The following is a 23,099-nucleotide window of genomic DNA, read 5'->3' as shown; positions in this document are numbered from 1 at the left end:
CCGACTGACAGGTAGCTGACTAATATACTGATTCAAATTGCATTGAACTAATCATTAAAGTTGTTTTCATGCGTCATCTGAGATTTATAAAAAGTTTAAAAATTTCTTTTATCAAAACAATCACAGCTTTCTGAAATTCAGTGTATTAGAAAAAATTATGAAACGTTTTCAAATTGATGGTGTCTGTTTCAATCATGCAGCGTGAAATAAATCTCTATTCTGTTTGATCCATGGAAACGGCTATGGACGACGTTGTCATTAGTGGTATTGGATGCAGGTTGCCAGAGTCTGATAATTTGGAGGAATTCTGGCAACATCTCATCAACAAAGATGACATGGTCACAGAAGATAACAGACGATGGGAACCAGGTATTTTTCATCTCTCTATTTCATGTTTGAAATAAAGACAGAAATATGTTATGTTTGTAAAGTTCATTACTTGTCAGTTACAGCATTAGAATCCATAGTAATTATTCAGTTGCACTGAGTGACAATGATGTCTCTGTGTCACGTTTTAGGTCTTCATGGCTTACCAAGAAAAAATGGTAATATTAAAGACTTGAGCAGATTTGACGCAACCTTCTTTGGTGTTCATCCTAAGCAAGCGAATACCATGGACCCACAGCTAAGAATATTCATGGAGTTAACTTACGAAGCAATAGTAGATGCAGGTATCTTTACTGCCCTCATAGACAATCACCATAGATTTTTGTTTTTCGGTGTAACCTTTTGATCTCTAAAGTTTGATTGTTTGTGTCAGGTATTGATCCCCAGATATTGAGAGGCACCAATACTGGTGTATTTGTTGGTGCCACTGGATCGGAGACTGTTGACGCAATTACCAGTGACATGGAGACATTACTTGGTTATAGCATGACTGGTTGTTCACCTGCAATGTTTGCAAATAGAATATCCTATTTCTTTGACTTTAAGGGTGAGTGTACATTTGTATGTGACTTAATTTTGTGCTCGATAGAGTGATGTATGTGGGCTAGTTGAACTAATTTCCAACTAATTTATGTAAATTAGGTACACATATAGTTAAAGCAATCGGTAAGGTGAAACCATAATATTTGGCAGAAGTAATCATCAACAATTTGCCAAAGGTGAACTTTCATACCCATATTGTGACATGCAATGAAGATCTGTGTTAAGATATTAAAGTTGTGCTCTGCCATCATTCCTGTTACTTCTTTTGGGTCTTCAGACTATTACCTCAGAGCTAATACAATATGTCAAGTAGTTAGTCTTCTTTCAAATGCAGTCTAAAAATGGGGACTTCTGGATTGACCTCTATGCATTTCCTGCAGTATCTCACACTTTCTTAGACTGATTGAGTTCAAAAAACCAGGATTCTACAAACAGGATTTTGCTTGCACATTACATTTTTCAGTGATTCAACCAAATACAACCATTGATCACATCACAGCACTATTTAGCCAAAAGTCCTCTCTCTCCTGAGTTGGTGCTTGTTGGCATTAAATACAGAATGAAGACTGTGCATTGTTAATGCTTGTATTTTTCAGTTTGGTTTCAAAATTGCTGACTGGTGGCCATTTTGTTTCAAAGAATTCAGTTCCTGATCCACATCTGCCACATGCCTGAATTACATGAATATACATCATATCGGGAAAACACACATGCATTTTTGTCACCATCAAATCAAAATGGTGGTCTATATTGTGTAAATGAATGCAGTACCATGCATTTTGTTCATGCCTGGACAATCAAGTTTAAACTTCACACATACATCACACATCAGGTCTAAATAATTGATGGTTAAACTAAATTCACCAATATTCTGAATATCTACAGTCTGCAAGTAATTTGAGATGAAAACAAATTTGTGTGCACACAGAACACTCTAAAACTCGAACACACAATCAATGGGAAGCTGAAATAATCATCAGCATCTTGATGCAAATATATGAATATTTATTATATATGAAGTTAATTGTTATAACATATTGTTTTTTTCATAACAGGGCCCAGTTATCAGCTAAATACGGCTTGCTCATCCAGTTTACTTGCAATGGAACATGCATTGAGAGCTATCCGCAGTGGTCAGTGTGATACCGCTATTGTGGCTGGTCTTAATATAAATGTCAAACCCAATACATCAATGCAGTTTATGAAGCTTGGTATGTTATCTCCTGAAGGACAGTGCAAGTCATTTGATGTACAAGGTAAAAAATCAGTTTCATATTAAGTTTTAACTTGCTGTGAAGTGTTGTCACAATTGTTCAAGTTCACGATGATTAAACATAGCTGTGACTCTAACTCACTTTAAAATGTCAAAATCGTCACACTTTTAAAACAATTTATTTGTGTTTTGTATATGTCGATTACAATTGACCCTAAAGATGACTCATTCACTTATACTGTATTTGGTCTATTTGAAACGCATATTACCATACTCGATCGACTTAGTGCCCATGCTCAGCTAAGCACCCTCCACTTTTGGGACATTGGTTCAAAATTAATATTGTAATAAAATGTGCATATTTTTTGTGACCATTTTTGTTTCTTCAATGACAAAGCAACTAATTTTAAAATGTTATTTTCCCCAAATAACATAATATTCCCCTCCATCTAACACACAGTGAATTAAAATTGTCATTTGAACTTCTTTTCGAAACACACGATTTTTGAAGCTGAGTACCCTGGGCATCAAGTTGGGCGAGTATGGTATGTTAATACCCTGTAAACAAACATTCTTCATATGCATAATGGTATTTCAAAGCTTACATAAAGGTTAAAACAAAATGGTGTCTGTAATGAAAACATGTGTGAATTCTAATTTCACCTTTAGGGAATGGTTACTGTAGATCTGAAGCCTGTGTTGCAATCTTAATGATGAAATCATCTGATGCTAAAAGAATATACTCCACAGTAATTCATGGTGGCACTAACACAGATGGATATAAAGACAAAGGTGAGTCTCTTTGTTTTCAATCTTGTGCACATTCTTATCATCACAATGAAAAATTACAAGCTTTTGTTTTATCTATTTTGACCCAGAAAAATAAAAAAAATGAATACATTCTTTCCACTTACAAGCCCTTAGATTTTACAGTAAAACAGCATAATAAGGCCAAAAAAATGGTGAGCTATTTGGGTAGGGTGTCGAGTGTGAGTTATGAAATTTTTATTTTTCTTGCACATTTTTACACTATACAATGTAGTTAATGGTCTGCATTAATGCAAAGTACACCAAGTAAAAACATGGATAATTTTGTTGACTACATGTCCATTTATATAAACATATACAATGGCTAATTAAGTGAATGTGTTTTGTTTATGCTCATGTATGTGAGAACCAAGAAACACATCAATGTGAGAGCAGCATCGGCAAAGTATTTTACAATTGTTTCACTAGGTTTACTTTATTGTTTGAAAATTTAATTTGTAAAACATTGACTATTATGACTTGCTTGTGTACAAAACCTATTAGACAGTAGAATTCACAGATTTGTTTCACCATAGCAACACCAGACTTTGTTGTGTCTTGCATGGACTGACATAACATCGTCATTTTATCTTGTTATGGTTGGAATGTCACAATTAGTGACAGTATAAAAACATTAAAATGACAAATTACAAAGTTATCAATTTAATAATCAATACCGACATTTGATATTTATACAATCAGTGACTAAGCAGATGTTGCTCTAACAATTATATATTATTGTATTCATAAATACTATCACAACTCGTACATACAAAATAATCTTATAAATGCTCAAAGAATGTAATACTTTTAAAATACAAGTGTTTTTTTTACTTGACAAACAAAGTATAAATAACCCAATTTAAGTGTTCAAAAGTCTACCACAAGCTTTGAATGGCTTATAGATAACTAAGAATGTAAGTGTTCAAATCGTGATTACATAGCCAACAATTTCAGTTTTGTTTAGCAGGATAGGAACACTCATCCAAGTTGACCTTAGAGTTCAGTGGAACCGGAGACTAGCTAATGTCTTCCTAAAGTTGTATGATACTCGCAAATTGATATGAAGTCAAACAGACTTCTCCAAGTAAAGTTCACAGCCATGTACTTTTAGCCTTGGGGAACACAATACTCAGATCCTGTCTCTCCAGCATACAATAGTAGACTGACCAACACCTCCTAGTTCACAACAGTATATATAGCTTTCACCATCAATTGATTGGAATCTATAAAACTCAGAGATCTGAACAGTACAAAAATACATATTTAGTACATACAAATTTAATATATTAATTTAAATATTATTAGTCCCTGTTCGAACAAAGTAATTTGGGTTTGTTCCGTCCGTCCATCTGTAAGTACTGACTGACGCCCAAATTTCATGTAAAAGTGCTAAATCGTCATTTTTACATGTCCGAGGCTGTTTCTCAGAGATGACTAGGCCGCTTTTGGATCAAAGTTGGTATGGTGATCATACATATTGGGTTATAGTTACATGTCATATTTTTTCTGTGATTCAAACTAATATGGCTGACTGGTGGCCATTTTGTTTTTCATGATACCCATGACTACTTTCCAATGAATGCAATGAACATTTCTGTTTAAATTTTGTACAAAGACAGTATACCAATAGATACATCAACATGAACATTATTTTTGTAATTTGATTCAATATGACTGCCCAATTCTCATGTAAAAGCACTAAATCATATTTTTTTACAAATCCGTCTCCTATTAATGGTTTCAATCTAATCTCAATGACTTTATCAGCATCAAATTGATATGTCAGATCACACAATTTTGGACGGGGACTGTGTCATTAACAATGACTTGTATTTTATATTTTTGTATTTTAAGAAAAAATATATGCCTAAATAATTTAACTTTCCAGTTATATGACAGATAACACTACAACAAGGGTAACAGAAAAATATCTAAATGTGTTCCAGGTATTACATTCCCTTCTGGGGCTGAACAGAAAAAACTCATAAAACGAGTTTACAAAGAAGCAGGCATTGAACCCAAAGATGTTGTGTATGTTGAAGCACATGGTACTGGTACAAAGGTCGGTGACCCACAAGAAATCAACGCTATTGTTGATGTCTTTGGTAAAGATAGAAACAAAGACAATCCTCTACTTGTTGGTTCAGTGAAATCAAACATGGGTCATCCGGAACCTGCTGCTGGACTTGCTGCTGTTGCCAAAATAATTCTAGCCATGGAAAAAGGAATCATTCCACCAAATCTGCATTTCCATAATGCCAATCTTGATATTCCGGGACTTCATGATGGTAGACTCAAAGTAGTTGATGAACCTATGGAATTACCGGATGGTTTGGTTGGGATCAATTCATTCGGTTTTGGTGGTTCCAATGTCCATATGATTCTCAAACCACACAGCAAAAGATCGTTACACATTCAAAAAAGCGATGTTAGACTGTTACACTGTTATGCCCGAACTCAGGAGAGTTTGGATAAATTACTATCCCAAGTTGAGGAGTATGAGATGAAACCTGATTTTGTATCTTTGATGAATAATGTTTGCAACCAACCAGTAACAGGATTTCCATACAGGGGATACAAGATTGTAAACAGTGAGAATAAAGTACAAGAAACTCAGCAGATAACCCACAGTGAGACTAGACCTGTATGGTAAGACCTTTAAACCAAATGACAATACAGATTTGTTATAAAATATATTCTAGTGATTTGAAGCAATATCATCACTTCAGTTTTCAGTAGACCTTTTTTCATAAATAATTGCAGAAATTTCATTGAGAGTGAGATAGCCATGTGAATTGATTTGATGACTGAGTAAATATTAATTTGTGATGTCAGTTGGAGTTTACTGATTATGCATTTGTACACAGGTATGTGTTTCCTGGTATGGGCACGCAGTGGCAAGGCATGGGTAAAGACTTGATGAAACTAAATACTTATAGGGAATCAATCATGAATTGTACAGAAGCTTTGAAAGACATGGATATCAATGTGTATGATATGATAATGAACAGTGATGAAAATACTTATAAGGATGTGGTCAAGTCATTTGTAGGACTTGCGGCAATTCAGGTGAGAGATGTATTTCAACAATACATTCTGTGAAATATGAAAAAAAAGTTGGATTTTAATGGTTGTTGTATCTCCTGAAAAGAAAGCAAATTAAAGAGAGAAAAAAACACACCTGATTTTTTACTCCTGTGTGCAAAGCACACAATGGGAGCCTTTGCAGTTACCCTGTATGTGTGTATGTGTGTGTGTCTGTCCGTTCCACTGATATCTCAAGAACCGTATTTTGGTTTTTAATGAAACTTGATGCATAGATGCTCTGGGCTAATGCCCAGATTTGATTAGGTTTTGGTTCGAAATGCATGCATATTAATTACCTAATTAGCATGATAATTAGCTAATTTTTAGCTGTTTCAGGACTTTTCCACTGATATCTAAAGTGCCATTCATTTGATTTTGATGAAACTTGTTACATAGATGCACTAGACTAATGCACAAATTTGATTAGTTTTGAGTAAAAATCCATGCATATAATTAACCTAATTTGCATAATGATAAGTCAATTTTTCGTCTTTTCAACTGATATCTCAGGTACTAATCATCACATTTGAATGAAACTTAAATAGATACATAGGGCAATGCACAGACAGATAGGTGAAATATTAATTACCTAATTTGCATAATTAATCAATTTTCAGCTTTTGATATTTAAAGTACTACACATATTACTTCACTATTTTTCAATGAAACTTGGTACATAGATGCTCTAGAACAATTCAGAGACCTGATTAATTTTGGGTAATAATGTGTGCATATTAATCAACTAATTTGCATAATTAGCCCAATTTTCAGCTTTTACACTGATATAACATGTACTAATTATTCCATTTCAATGGTACATTGATGCTCTAGAACGATGCACATCCCTGCTCAGTTTTGTGTTAAAATCAGATCATATTAATTACCTAATTTGCATAATAATTCATAATTTCTGAAACAATATGCAGACCTAAATCTATGCATAATAAATGCTGAATTTGTATAATAATTTATTTGGTTCATTGCGATAACCCACAGACATGATTAGTTTAACATTGATAAACATGCATATTGATTATCTATTATTAGCCCATTTCTGATATCTTGCTCTATTTAACTTGAATTCATCACAGAGGTGCTCTGGAATTAGACTAAAAACCATGAATGAAAATTCAAATGTATTTTCTGTATGTATTATAAATTTTGATACTGTAAATCACATTGTTTTCAAGTTGTGCATCTCAAATTGCAGACAAATATTAGTTGCCAAGCTTCTCATTTGAAAAGCAAATCTTAAAGTTTGAATTAATTTCAATGTGTCTTTCAGCACACAGGAGTTCTTTCTAAGCTTTCTTTGATTTACTGTTAAATGTTGTTCTATTGCCAGATTGCTTTGGTTGATGTCTTGAAGTCAATGGGTGTAGAGCCTAATGGTATTATTGGACATTCTGTTGGTGAGTTAGGTTGTGGTTATGCCGATGGCTGCCTTACAGCAAGAGAGACTATCCTTGCTGCTTACTGGAGAGGCAAGTGTGTGATTGATGCTGAACTACCAGCTGGTGGCATGGCTGCTGTTGGTAAGTTGTTTAGGAGTTCACATTTAGACAGTTATACTTTAACAATTAAACCATGTATTTGTTTTTATTCTGCTGATTTATTTTCTGAGAACTAAGCATTTGAAGTATGCAATATGGATGACAACATATTATTATTAGTACGGTAATATTATTGGATACATTTGATTATGATTTATCATGAACTAAAAACATTTTTTGTTTTGTAGCTTGCAATATTGTAATATTTGTTCAATGAACAGTTTGTTTTAGGATGTACAATAATAATCAGCTCAAATCTTTATTATTGGCATGGCAAAAGCAACATTTAAAATTTTTCACAATAGATATATCATAATTCAATGTGTCTGTCCACAATAATATTAACAAATACATGCTTGTCACATCGATAATACGGTGCAATTCATTTAAATTGGTTTCACTGTTTGTATTATTTCAGGTTTGTCTTGGGAAGAAGCCAAACAAATGTGTCCTGAGGGTGTGGTTGCTGCCTGTCACAATACAACAGACACTGTCACAATATCAGGACCAAAAACTAAAGTTGCTGACTTTGTGAGTGTTCTCAAACAGCAGGATATTTTTGCCAGGGAAGTGAACAGTTCCAATGTAGCCTTCCACTCCTACTATATGGCCCAGATTGCACCACAGTTAAAAAACGCTTTAATGAAGGTAATATAAATAATGAATTAATGTAATTAAGCTATTCATTTTGTGAATTTATTCATTCATTTTCAATATATTATTTGAGAATGTTGCTGAAACAATTAGCGTGATGAGAGTGTTCTAAGAGATAGGATTTCAGTAGATGGAGCCCTCTGGAGACCTGGACTCACCCGCCATCTTTTTTCGCTTGCAAGCAATTTAATGTACAATGTTGGTATATAGTGTATATGCTGTGCTCTCAGGGTTCACATTTCTGCGATGGCCATTACAAATTGGCATTAATTATATAAAAACCTGAGAAAAATGTTCAATACTCTTAGCTATATTAATTGCTGCTTCAAAGTTGTTATTTTCTGATTTTATCAAAACAAGAGATCAAACCCAAAACTTGTTCTTATTTCCCCCCAAATACCAGTGATTTGTAATTAAAATTTAAAAAAAAAAAAACGTAGCTTTAAACATTATACAACGCTTATAAATATAAATCTCATACTGTGTTATGATTAAAATATCACTAAATTAGCGTGATATCAGTAATGCAATTTTCATTATAGGTTATCAAAAACCCACGCCAGAGATCACCACGGTGGATCAGTTCCTCCATTCCTCAAGACGACTGGAATACCAAACTAGCCAAGTATAGCTCTGCTGACTATCATGTAAATAATCTGGTCAATCCTGTGTTATTTCAAGAAGCTTTGTCTCATGTACCATCCAATGCTATCACAATTGAAGTCTCTCCGCATTGCCTGCTGCAAGCTATCCTGAAGCGCTCTCTCAGTCCAAACTGTGCCTTTATTGGGCTAATGAAACGCAACCATGTAAACAACCTTGAATTCTTCTTGTCCAACATTGGAAAATGTTACCTCAGTGGAATGAAACTAAACATCAACAAATTGTTCCCAGAAGTCCAATATCCGGTAACCAGAAATACGCCATCCATCGCTCCGTTGATCCATTGGGACCACTCACAGCAATGGCATGTCCCAAAAGCCAAAGATTTCTCCACAGGAAGAGGGCAGAACACTTCAGTAGTCTCATATACAATTGGTAAGTTCAGTATTGTCTTGTAATCTTTTCCAACATTATTTAATTAATGAAAACTATTTTGAAGAGCCGATGCTGACTTTACTTCCTTTCACTAGATGTATCTCCCTCATCAGAAGACCATTATCTGCGTGATCACTGCATTGATGGCAGAATGTTGTACCCAGCAACTGGATATCTCCTGCTTGCATGGAAAACTCTGGCTAAAATACGTGGGTTACCATACCAACAAATTTCAGTGGTCTTTGATGATGTCACTATACATAGAGCAACTATTTTGCCAAACCAAGGTAATATTAAAGTTTATGGAGGGGGTGGGGTGTTAAGAATGTTAGAGGGGAGTTCAGTACTTCATAGATGTTATATTACAAGTACGATAGAGAATGCACTAACAAATGTGCAAGTAAGTGATATTGTCAGGAAACAATTTTTTTTTTCTTATACACCAATGCATCTGTATTTCTCTATTCAGAGCAAGGTCAGACAGACAATTCTGAATGCAGGTAGAATATAATCTAAAATGTTGAGTGGATAACAAATTTGTGACAATTCAGTTGTCACAATATTTTACACTGAGCAAACAATTTCATTTGTAACTATCAGTGTAACAGGACTGAAAAACATACTAATACAAAATAGACTATGACCTATATAAATATTAAGTACATTCAAGACATTGAGTATGGTAAGTGCATGTGTTTCTAATAAAGCAAATATTAGTGCCATGCAGTACCAGTATTGCTGCTACTTATGTAAACATGTGTTTTAATCTGACTGGTTACTGAATGTGTCCCTTTAAATTATAGGAGAAGTGACTCTAGAAGTGTGTCTAGCACCAACCACAGGAATATTTGAAGTTTCTGAAAGCAATCAGTTATGTGTATCTGGCAAAGTAGAAATCCCTGGTGAACCATTGAGAATTTTTGATGCCTTGGAGGACGAAGAAGTGAATAGAGTAGAAGATAATGAGGCATTGGAACTATCTGCAAGTGATGTATACAAAGAACTCAGACTCAGAGGATATGATTATGGAGCAACTTTTCAAGGGATAACCCGTGCTAACAATTCTGGTAGATATATATATAATATATATATTTGCTGTATTCTGAATTGTTATTTCTAAAATACTTATTTTGATCATAGACATGAGCGCATGTACTTCTAATAGGTCATTGCTTCTGACATTTAATCACAGCTTGCATAATTAAAACCATACTTTTGACCAATCAGAATCACGTATTTAGGCAACTCAAATACTGGTATATTATAATAATTATTTTACTATCACTACTAACTACTATAAATAATTATTTATTATATCAACATACTGATATTTGTTACAGTATTACTGTTGATATAGCGTCTGTATTCCCAGCAAGGGCTTTGTTGAATACCATTTTCTATATATCATTTCACCTTTACTATTAAATGTAGAAATTATTGGTTATTGGCAATTAATTCATTGATTCTGTGATGATTGCAGGTAACAAAGGAATGCTTGCATGGAATGGTAACTGGGTATCGTTTACTGACACCATGTTACAAATACAGATTTTACGACAGCCTGGTAGGAGCCTTAGATTACCGACAAGAATTAGAAGAATTCGAATAGATCCTGTTGAACATTTCAAGAGGGTGAACTGTGTGCAGGGTAGACAGACTGGTAAGTTTATTGACATGTGATGTAACATGCCTGAAAGCTGAAAATGAAAAGCTGTCAATCTCCAGGATTGTGTCATAACATTTTTTGACACAATTGTTCATGTTTAAATAACACATAGTCTGCCTCTACTTTGGACCAGTATGCTACTGGTCTAGCATGGAGTGTCTCTACTTTGGACCAGTATGCTACTGGTCTAGCATGGAGTGTCTCTACTTTGGACCAGTATGCTACTGGTCTAGCATGGAGTGTCTCTACTTTGGACCAGTATGCTACTGGTCTAGCATGGAGTGTCTCTACTTTGGACCAGTATGCTACTGGTCTAGCATGGAGTGTCTCTACTTTGGACCAGTATGCTACTGGTCTAGCATGGAGTGTCTCTACTTTGGACCAGTATGCTACTGGTCTAGCATGGAGTGCCTCTACTTTGGACCAATATGGTACTGGTCTAGCATGGAGTGCCTTAACTTTGGACCAGTATAATACTGGTCTAGCATGGAGTGCCTCTACTTTGGACCACTATGCTACTGGTCTAGCATGGAGTGTCTCTACTTTGGACCAGTATAATACTGGTCTAGCATGGAGTGCCTCTACTTTGTACCAGTATGACACTGGTCTAGCATGGAGTGCCTCTACTTTGGACCAGTATGGTACTGGTCTAGCATGGAGTGCCTCTAATTTGGACCAGTATAATACTGGTCTAGCATGGAGTGCCTAACATTTGGACCAGTATAATACTGGTCTAGCATGGAGTGCCTAAAATTTGGACCCGTGTGGCCCAGGTCTAGCATATAGTGCCTCTAATTTGGACCAGTATGACACTGGTCTAGCATGGAGTGTCTCTACTTTGGACCAGTATAATATTGGTCTAGCATGGAGTGCCTCTAATTTGGACCAGTAGGCTACTGGTCTAGCATGGAGTGCCTTAACTTTGGACCAGTATAATACTGGTCTAGCATGGGGTGCCTCTACTTTGGACCAGTATGGTACTGGTCTAGCATGGAGTGCCTCTACTTTGGACCAGTATAATGCTGGTCTAGCATGGAGTGCCTCTACTTTTGACCAGTATGCTACTGGTCTAGCATGGAGTGCCTCTACTTTGGACCAGTATAATACAGGTCTAGCATGGAGTGTCTCTACTTTGGACCAGTATAATACTGGTCTAGGATGGAGTGTCTCTACTTTGGACCAGTATGCTACTGGTCTAGCATGGAGTGCCTCTACTTTGGACCAGTATAATACTGGTCTAGCATGGAGTATCTCTACTTTGGACCAGTATGGTACTGGTCTAGCATGGAGTGCTTCTATTTTGGACCAGTATAATACTGGTCTAGCATGGAGTGTCTCTACTTTGGACCAGTATAATAATGGTCTAGCATGGAGTGCCTCTATTTTGGACCAGTATAATACTGGTCTAGCATGGAGTGCCTCTATTTTGGACCAGTATAATAATGGTCTAGCATGGAGTGCCTCTACTTTGGACCAGTATGGTACTGGTCTAGCATGGAGTGCCTCTACTTTTGACCAGTATAATACTGGTCTAGCATGGAGTGCCTCTACTTTGGACCAATATGCTACTGGTCTAGCATGGAGTGCCTCTACTTTGGACCAGTATAATACTGGTCTAGCATGGAGTGCCTCTACTTTGGACCAATATGCTACTGGTCTAGCATGGAGTGCCTCTACTTTGAAACAGTATAATACTGGTCTAGCATGGAATGCCTCTACTTTGGACCAGTATAATACTGGTCTAGCATGGAGTGTCTCTACTTTGGACCAGTATGCTACTGGTCTAGCATGGAGTGCCTTAACTTTGGACCAGTGTGGCCCTGGTCTAGCATGGAGTGCCTCTACTTTGGACCAGTGTGGCCCTGGTCTAGCATGGAGTATCTCTACTTTGGACCAGTATAATACTGGTCTAGGATGGAGTGTCTCTACTTTGGACCAGTATGCTACTGGTCTAGCATGGAGTGCCTTAACTTTGGACCAGTATAATATTTACATAGAACGGATGAGTACTAGTATGTCGCCGCGAGAGGGTGTGATCAACGACGATAACACAATTTTGATGATTACCGGTATATGTTATATCGGTACATGGTATTTTAAATCATGTTCTGTAGGTGTGGAAAGGGAGTATTCAAATGAGTAGATCATCTCTAATTATCACATTATATATATTAAGAAAACTGTAACAGATCTCTGAAATTCAACAAAATAAATTACAATGTGTATTTAACACAATGCAAAAAGTCTCAAAGGTTGAATCTCACAGGTCATTCTTGATAAAATGCACAATATGAATGGGATTGACAATTATATATGCAGGGGGTGGGGTAATATCGGAGCTTTCGTTGTCTGTGTGTCATGAAAATCTCAAAATATTTTAAGGCAATTTGGTACAAGTGTGCTTTTGGATACTCCTCAGATCTGATTAGGTAATGGACCAAATATGTTATTTTCATAAATTAGCTAATTCGCATATTTTTGGACCAAACTTAGTAGGGATATGTAATGCCCCTTTTTTAACACAGATTATTGTGGCTGCTAAATGTGACAAAACTTGGACAGGTATAATACTGGTCTGGCGTGGAGTGTCTCTACATTGGACCAGTATGGCACTAGTCTAGCATGAAGTGTCTCCACATTGGACCAGTATGGTACTGGTCTAGCATAGGCTACCTCTACTACCTTCAGTAGCAGTACTGATTATGTATGGCAGACACATAATTATTCATTTTATAATTCACCCTTGTGTGAAGAATTCATAATAAATTGCTGCTATATTCCTTTGCAGAAGTAAAGGCCACAGTTGGTAAATTCACTGACAGATGTATTGCTGGTGGTATAGAGATATATGGTCTGCATGCTACTGTGGCACCAAGACGTCAACAACAACAAACTCCTCCAACTCTGGAGCAATCTCTCTTTGTACCATACTACGAAAAACAAATTGCAAAAGGTGACACAGAGTTGTTAAAATACCATATGGTCTGTGACAAGTATGCCATAGATCTGTTTTGCCAGGTTCAAAAGAAATGTCAACAGCAACAAATTGATCTCCCAAATGCCAAACTACTACAGGAGATGACAAATGGAATGAAGCCAAGAATGATGGTAATTGATGATGTAAACAAATACATGGAGGATCCACAGTGTGGTCTAATTAGGGTCATGCATGAAATCTACAATCTGCAGCTGAGTGGATCGTTCACTGAAGACGTGCGAAATAAACTGGACCTCAATTCTGATCTGATACAAAGTGATAAATTACTGAGCGTTTTGAGTAGCGGGAGGTATCTGAAGAATTGTCTGGATGTGGTGATGGAGAACACACCAGGCATGAAGATGAAAATTGTGGAAGTTGGTGTTAGGGGAAGTGGCTTGTACAGCAAAGTGGTTCCTGCACTGAATTCACATCCACTGCTGCAGCTTGACTATACTGTAAGCTACGAGTCCGAAGAGATCATCTCATTGAAAGAGGAGAAGTTCCAACAATTTGGTGTTTCAATGATGAAATGGCAACTTACGCAATCCCCTCCCAATAGTGTCAGTTCATCAGACCTGGTTATTGCTGAGGGCCTTGCCGGAGTGTCAAACATTCCCTCAGCTTTGACCAACATCTCATCAACTTTGGTAGAGGGTGGGTTTCTGCTTTTACATGAGAGAACCGTTAACTTTACAGCACCTGCAGTCTTGGAGATGTTATCGAAAGACCTTTCAAATAACAATTCCTTGAAGCGACATTATGGAATCTTTCTCACTGAGGAGCAATGGGTGACTGTTTTGGAATTGGCCAATTTTGAAATTGTTTCTCAAAAATCTGATGGTTTGCAGTCAACCCTGTTCCTATGCCGTAAGTGTGTACCATTTACCGAAGGCTCCTACGTCTTAGCAGTAAATGATGCTAGCTTTGAATGGGTGGACACCTTGAAGGAGACAATTGCAAACTTTCAAGAGAAGAATTCAAGAGAGAAGATCTGGTTGCTAGTGGATACAGCTGTGGATTCTGGGATTGTCGGTATGATGAACTGTTTGAAGCAAGAACCTGGTGGAGATAGACTTAGGTATAAAATAGTGATGGTTATTTTCGATTTTACTATATGGCTGGTATATATTTCAAATATAATAAATGATTTGAAAAAAATTAATATTAACTGAATCAATCAATTAACGGGGTGAAATAAGTTAAAAAATATTCTGTGATTCAGACATTCTGTAAAAGTTACTAAGCATGCTAACAACCTGTATATCTTCTGAAAGATGAATGCAGTAGGGCATATGCCATACCAATGTTTGTCTAAAAGACAACCAATTTTGGTATTTTGCATTTTAGCTCCACTGTCGACAAAGTCGAGCGGAGCTTATAGTGACCGCCGCTGTCAACTTTACATTTTCGACTTCTTCTTAAAAACCACAAATTGTATAGCTGTGAAACTTTCTAGGAAGGTACCTTGGGTGCTTCTCTCTCATATTTGTTCATTTCATGTGGATATGTTCAATTGTCTTATTTATAGCGAATATTTTTGTCATTTTTGGTCAAAAATGCTATTTTCGACTTCTTCTTGAAAACTGCTTGTCCAATTTCTTTGATATTTTATATGTAGGTATATCAGGTGGACCTCTGTCAGATTTGTTTATTTTGTGACAATATCTTCAATTCTTTAATTTTGATGAATATTTTTGAAATTTTTGGTCAAAAACGTTATTTTTAACTTCTTCTTGAAAACTGCTAATCCGATTGCTTTGTAACTTCATTTATTGGTACCTTGGGTGATTCTCTGTCAAATTTGGTAATTTCATGACGATATCTTCAAATATCTAATTTTAGTGAATATTTGTGTCATTTTTCGTAAATATGTTATTTTCAACTTCTTCTAATCTGATTGCTTTGTAAATTTATTTGTACATTTACGGTAGGTACAGTACCTTGGGTGGATCTCAGTCAGATTTGTTAATTTCATGACGATATCTTCAATTCTCTAATTTTAGTGAATATTTTTGTAATTTTTGGTAAAAAATGTTATTTTCAACATGTTATTGAAAACCTCTTACCTGATTGCTTTATAACTTTATTTGTAGGTACCTTGGGTGGACCTCTATCAGATTTGTTCATTTCGTAACCATATCTTGAATTCTCTATTTTCAGCGAATAGATTTGTCATTTTTGGCTCAAAAATGATATTTTCGACTTCTTCAAAATTGTTAACCTGAATGCCATGATTCTTGGTATATATGTACCCCGGGTGGACCTATATCAGATTTGTTCACTTCCTGTCAACATCTTCAATTCTCTATTTTTAGCAAATATTTTTGTCATTTTTCATGCAAAACCAGTAGTCCAAATTCTTTGATACACATGCAGCTTGGGTAGATTTATCCATTTTGTAAAGATATCTTCAATTCTCTACTTTTAGTGAAATATTCTCTGCAACAAAATCAAGAAAGTTGGTGTCTTGCGATATTAAAGCAGCTAGCATTAAGTTTAAATTGCTTCTTAGTCATTGCTTTCAGAGCATGCATCACAAACAGCGGAGCTATATCAGCCGACAGGCTGCTAGTTTAATTATTCCAACTATTCAAAAATCTTTCAGTTATGCGAATGATCAGTCAATTTCACAAAAACATTGATAACGCTGTAGGAATCTCAGTTTTTCTTTATATGCCTTTGTTTTCTAGCTACATCCAAATCATTACAGCCATGCTACTGCTAATCTGTTCTCAGTAGCATGTGTGTAGTAGGAGTACATATTGTTAAGTTTGACTGTAATTGGAATCTATCTATCTATTGGCTGTAGAAATATATAATTTATATTTGTGTATAATCATTGTTGATCAGCACTGAACTACACATTGCATATATCACATGCTACTGTTAAAAACCATTTATTTTCACTGGCATTTCATTTAAATATTTTGGTATTTTGAGCATATTATAAGTTTACAAATTTGCCAGGAAAACAATGAGTTGTATTGTTATTTTACATGTGATTTTAATTGGATTTTACTTATTGTTACAGGTGCATATTTAATGCCAGTCTGGAGAACAATTCCAAGCTAATGAATCTGAAAAACAATGACAAAGCATTGGAAAAGATAACGCTAAGAGACTTAGTGATGAACATTTACCGTGATGGTTCCTGGGGATCATTTCGCCATGTGCCAATCAGCACTTCAACTAATTCCAGCACCATCCTTACCTCACATGCATATGTTAACGTACTTACACGTGGTGATCTCAGTTCACTGAAATGGATTGCATCACCTTTGAGATATGCCATATCAGAATCCAACAGTTACAGACAGGATATTTGCACTGTGTATTATGCATCTCTCAATTTCCGGGATATAATGGTGGCCACTGGAAAACTGACTCCAGATGCTCTACCAGGTATGTGACAAGTACTTTAAATCCCATTCTATGTAGATGGCAAATATCAAGCTTTTTTAGTAAAAAAAAAGTGTAATCAGTGTAATCAGTGTAATCAGTGTAATCTTATTTCTATTTATTTTTATTTTTTAGGAAAGATTGCCTCACACGATTGTGTATTAGGAATGGAATTTTCTGGTCGTAACCACGCAGGTCAGCGGGTGATGGGACTAGTACCTGCTAAAGGTCTAGCAACAACAGTGAGTGTTGATAAAGACTTCACCTGGGCCATACCACAATCATGGACTATGGAGGAAGCTGCCTCAGTTCCTGTCGTCTACGCGACTGTATACTATGCACTGATTGTCCGAGGGCAGCTGAGAAAAGGGGAAAGTATCTTGATACATTCTGGATCAGGTGGTGTCGGACAAGCTGCCATCTCTGTTGCCCTTCACCAGGGGTGTCAAGTATTCACAACCATTGGTAAGTCACGTTATATTCACGTTATTCTATTCATAGTAATTGACTTGTACAACCTATAAGAGCACAAGCCTAGGGTATATTCTATTGTGTGTTCCTCAGCCATGAATAATATACTTTTGATTTTTGATCTGTTGTCGAATTCAATATTACAGATTTACTTCATTTCAAAACTTTGGTTTAATGTGGACTAGCATACAGGTGGTGGTGATGTTTGGTAATAATTTCACACATTTCATATGTTGTCTGGATAGTAGTTGTATGTGTTTGCAACTTATTTTCTCAGGTTCTCGGGAAAAGAAGAATTACCTTATGTCAAGATTTCCAGAAATAAAAGAAGAACATTTTGGTAATTCAAGGGATTCCTCGTTTGAACAAAAGATACTGATAGCTACGGAGGGAATGGGTAAGGTCTTTATCATACTGTTGGTGTTTAAAATAAAATCATTAATTGACTGTAATAGTCATCATAGATTCTAGCAGTAATTTTGCTGCAAAAGGATATGATTGCATATGCCACTTGTTTTATTTTTTTTGAAGCTGTATGTGACTTTTTTTCACAGGTGTTAATGTTGTTTTAAACTCACTAGCAGAAGAGAAGTTACAGGCAAGTGTCAGGCTGCTGGCACCCCATGGCCGATTCTTAGAAATTGGCAAATATGACCTTTCCAATAACTCGTCATTGGGTAAGATTAATAATTAATCTATGCATGTCAGTAGAATATTTGATAATTTGATTTCCCACATGGTGTTTCGTCTGTACTGTTTGTACTTACAAGAATAATAACAATTATTGTTGATATTAATTTGTAGGCTATGAGAGTTTAATAGAATGATTATTAATACGTTTGTATTATCTGTTGTAAAATTCTTAGTGTTGTACTACTTTCATTTTCCATTATTAAATGTGTATAGCATTTTTATTTTATTCTCTTTACTGCAGGTATGTCCTTATTCTTGCGTAACGTTACATTTCATGGTATCCTATTGGATGCCTTGTTTGACGGTAACAATCCTGACTGGCAGTCAGTGTATAATTTACTCTCACAAGGAATCAAATCTGGTGCAGTACAGCCACTAAAAACAACAGTATTTACAAAGGATGATGCAGAGGGCGCTTTTCGATACATGGCTCAAGGCAAGCATATTGGTAAAGTGCTTATCCAGGTTGGTATTAAAACTAATCCCATAACTATTAAGTGCTTTCACATATCATTCATATTCATATTCTAAGTGAAATTTATTTTGCTGAAATATGCTGAAAATACACAAATTACATTTTCAAATATTTTTTTTTACTGCATTCATTCAATGGAAATACGTCATCTCTGTTGAACTTTTCTCTTGATGAAATACGGAGAACAGTAAAGATGTCATACATGTTTGTATTTCAAGTACTAAAAATTGTTCTTTGTTTAATTATACTTTTCAATTTTTTTTTTTTTCTGTAGGTTTGTAGTGAAGAATCTGATTCTGTGACTATGCCAAGGCCCATACAAATGCCAGCAATAACACGTAGCATATGCCATCCCCAAAAAACTTACATTATAACTGGTGGTCTTGGAGGGTTTGGTTTAGAGTTAGCTAACTGGCTTGTTGAAAGAGGTAGGTGTTATCTTTTGGTGTGCAAAAATTATGTGTGTTGCGGGTGAAGTGGAAATTGAGAATGAGAATTTTGAATGAGTGAAAAATTCTTCTTTTAGGTCCATCAATGAATGAAGCTATTTTAATGCCTCTGGGTAATCTCAAGCTTGGCTTTGACAATGGCTGCTATATTCGAACAACAAGATTCAAAATCATATAACTTTTTACTTTATTGTAGGTGCACTTCACCTTGTTCTGACGTCTAGATCAGGTATTCGCAATGGCTATCAGAGTCGGTGTGTGAAAAAATGGCGTGACCTTGGAGTCCAGGTCATTATCTCAACTGTAGATATAACTGAAACTGATGGTGCTGAGAAGTTAATAAAAGATGCATACCAAATTGCACCTATTGGAGGATTATTTCATCTTGCAATGGTGAATATATATAGTAAACCACTGTATCTATTAGACGTACATGTGGGCATTTTTCATTGATATTTATAGTACATGTATATGTTTAGAAATAATAAAAAAACCTGTTTCCATACTCCAGGTTTTGAAAGATGGCTTATTGGAAAACCAGACTCCTGAGACTTTCAGATCAGTCTGTGCTGCTAAGTACATTGGTACGTGCAATCTGGACCAAGCTACCCGTAAACTTTGCGCTAAAAGCATGGACTGGTTTGTTGTGTATTCATCTGTTGTGAGTGGACGTGGCAATGTAGGACAGACTAATTATGGATTTGCAAACTCAGCCATGGAAAGAATATGTGAACAGAGATGTCATGATGGGTATCCAGGTTAGTGACTTATAATTGCATCAACCATTGGTTGATTTCAAATCTAGAAATGAAACCAAAATAAAACAAGATAGTATTGATTAATTATGTTAATAAATATTGTTATGCACATCAATTCTCTGAAACGTTATGAATTGATCTTTACTTCATTTTACTCTTCAGCATTGGCCATACAGTGGGGTGCCATTGGTGACGTTGGTATCATACAAGACACAATGGGTGACAATAATACAGTGGTGGGTGGTACATTGCCTCAGAGAATTGGGTCTTGTCTTTCTGTTCTTGATATTTTCCTTGCCCAATCACATCCAGTGGTGTCCAGCTATGTACTGGCAGAGAAATCTACCAGTGTCAAGAACGACCAGACTTCAACCAAAGCCACCTTGGTGGATTCCGTTGCACATATTTTGGGAGTCCAGGATCCATCCACTTTGAATCCTACCACAACTCTAGCTGATCTGGGACTGGATTCATTGATGGGTGTTGAAATTCGCCAGACTTTGGAACGAGACTATGATATTGTGATGCCGATGCGAGACATCAGAAAACTTACAGTGAATAAATTAAATGAACTTGCCCATGGTGGCGCTGTAGCTGAACCAACCAAGACAGACAGTCAACAAGTTGCCGCAAGAGTTGATGAAAGTACAACCACCGCTAAAGTGTCGCCAGACTTCTCAGCAGAGACAGTTGTGGATTTACATAAAATTGAAAATGACACAGGCCGGCCACTTTTCATCATCCACCCTATAGAGGGCACTGTTACTGAATTAATGGACTTAGCATGTAGACTGCAGTGTACATGCTATGGTATTCAAGGTACACCAGATGTTCCCACAGACTCAATAGAAAGCATGGCTCGCTGCTACATTGACCGTATGCAGGCAATACAGCCTATTGGACCTTACAGACTTGCCGGGTACTCATTTGGTGCATCTGTGGCTTTTGAGATGGCATTACAACTTCAGAGTAAGAAAAACGCTGACAATAGACTGGAGCAGTTGATCCTATTGGATGGCTCTCATGCATATGTTTCTGCACACACACAGTTGTACAGAGACAAGTTTGAAGCTGAAGATGAGAATGTGATGGAAACTGTGGCAATGTTTGCATTTGTACAGAAGTTTATTCCCATTAACTACCCACAGGTAAGTGACAACTTTGGCTTACCAAATAAAAAAAAATAATTTTAACAATTGCAAACTATAAAGAAAACCAGGATTTTTCAAAGTTATATTGAAAATATAATATTATGCATGCCAGAACTGTTGCTTAGCATTGTTTGAATTTTTCTCTTATAACAGTTAAAGGAAGAGTTCACCGCTTGCAAATCTTTGCAATCACGCCTGCATCTAGCCAGCAGCAAGGTTGCCGATGTCCATCCATCACAAGATGTTGAAAGTTTGTTGGTGGCAGCAGAGGCGTTCTACAGAAGACTGGTTGCATGTGATGCTTACAACCCAGCGTCAAAATACAACGGTGATGTGTTATTAATTAAAGCCAAGACTGGTAGCGAGTCTGGAGACAGTCTGGGAGAATATTATGGACTCAATCAGGTGGGTGTCATAACAGATACTTGCATGTTGTGTAGATTATAATATATTTTTAGCTGTGGAAATCTATGGATGCTATTATTTTGACAGGAAAGTAAAACCCAGTGGCTGGTTTTTTTACAGTACTTATGAGTGGCTTAAATTTAACATATTATCAAGAATATACATATAACTGCGATAACTAAACATTCAATGATAAATAACTTTTACTGTAAAATCACAAACTTTTACAGTGGCGCCAAAATAAACTGACAATCACAGGTGATTATTAATATAGTCTTGTTTTGCTTTCCAGGTTTGTGATGGTAGAATAACTACATACAAGATTGCTGGTGATCACCAGTCTTTTATCCAAGGAGAGAGTGCAAGTGAAGTTGCCATTATAATGAACAATTTATTTGCTGGTCAAAAATACATTGAAGCATAGAGTTGATTAGCCATGGAACCTAAGCCACTAGTACAGCAAAACCTCAACAGGGACTGATAAGTTGTTCAGTTCAAGTATAAACAAGGCTCTTAATTTTTTCAGTGTTTGGCACGGAATTTCAAGTTGATATTATTTTGAAACTTTTGTGGACTTTAGACTAGCCAAATTAAGACTTTTCGCAATGAATATCACTGTACATACCAGTAAACATTGGTAAGCTGTTCAGTGGAACAAATATATTGGAAATGTTGAGCAGTTAAACTGATCACACACAGTTCAACACTGGACATGTGGCACACAAATATATATACATGTGATTATATGTTAATAGTTTTGTTTCACTTTTAAAAACCATGAATGATTTGTTCATTGGGGGGGGGGGGTATTTTCGTTCAATGAAATTGCAATATTTTTTTGTTCGTACAAAATCAATTCCGTAACTCTGTAATCACAGGCTAACGTACACTGTAAAAATGTGTAATTTTTCTCGGTACGTACAAAAATTTACATCCAAATAAAAAAAGTTGTAAAAAATAATCCAGGGAAATTACATTTTCGAAACTGTAAAACGACTAGATAACACAATTCACTGCAAAATTCAATTTTCACTGTAAACACGTCTTTTTTTCTTGTAAATTGTAAAAAGTCCTTTTTATTTCTCGTAAAACTGTACCAGCTACCCCCCTTGCCCCCACTGTGCCATGCATGGCTTGTTTAGTTCATGAATCAAACATTCCTAAAAGACACAGAAATGTAAAATTGCAATTATGCCTTTTGGCTATATAACTTTCATTCACTGGTTTGACCATGTTGTGTAATGTATAATGCATCTTTCTTTTTACCATGTAATTTAGGTGTAGTTGTATTGTGTTCATAAACTTCCCTGTATTTTCACCGTGAGATTTTGGTTAATGATCTGCAGTAATGAGTAAATTAAAATGTA

The 23,099-nt window shown here is 36.0% G+C and overlaps 1 protein-coding gene across 1 annotated transcript; it reads left to right on the top strand.

Annotated features, from left to right (window-relative positions):
• The first annotated feature begins 204 nt into the window (after window positions 1-204).
• Window positions 205-22,156, top strand: LOC100370573 (fatty acid synthase-like). Its single transcript, XM_078012559.2, has 25 exons — window positions 205-369; window positions 519-671; window positions 761-934; window positions 1,986-2,186; window positions 2,813-2,935; window positions 4,900-5,602; window positions 5,821-6,022; window positions 7,386-7,575; window positions 8,012-8,241; window positions 8,790-9,285; window positions 9,381-9,572; window positions 10,089-10,352; window positions 10,766-10,945; window positions 13,740-15,009; window positions 16,963-17,333; window positions 17,466-17,795; window positions 18,079-18,198; window positions 18,356-18,478; window positions 18,736-18,959; window positions 19,244-19,397; window positions 19,615-19,811; window positions 19,930-20,176; window positions 20,339-21,324; window positions 21,481-21,732; window positions 22,025-22,156. The coding sequence occupies exons 1-25, from the start codon at window positions 231-233 to the stop codon at window positions 22,154-22,156; spliced, it is 7,653 nt and encodes a 2,550-aa protein (XP_077868685.1). The 5' UTR covers window positions 205-230.
• The last annotated feature ends 943 nt before the right edge of the window (window positions 22,157-23,099 follow it).

This window comes from Saccoglossus kowalevskii, chromosome 8, assembly GCF_978046115.1.
Source record: "Saccoglossus kowalevskii chromosome 8, keSacKowa6.1, whole genome shotgun sequence".
NCBI lineage: Eukaryota > Metazoa > Hemichordata > Enteropneusta > Harrimaniidae > Saccoglossus > Saccoglossus kowalevskii.
This window is presented reverse-complemented; position numbering and strand designations above follow the sequence as displayed.

What these genes read in the sequence shown, in the direction of transcription:
- LOC100370573 (XM_078012559.2), top strand. Translation starts at nt 231, where the DNA reads ATGGAAACGGCTATGGACGACGTTGTCATTAGTGGTATTGGATGCAGG. An exon ending in CCTGGTGGAGATAGACTTAG is followed by an intron (nt 15,010 to 16,962) that starts GTATAAAATAGT and finishes TTATTGTTACAG; the next exon opens with GTGCATATTTAATGCCAGTC. An exon ending in TCAAGTATTCACAACCATTG is followed by an intron (nt 17,796 to 18,078) that starts GTAAGTCACGTT and finishes TTATTTTCTCAG; the next exon opens with GTTCTCGGGAAAAGAAGAAT.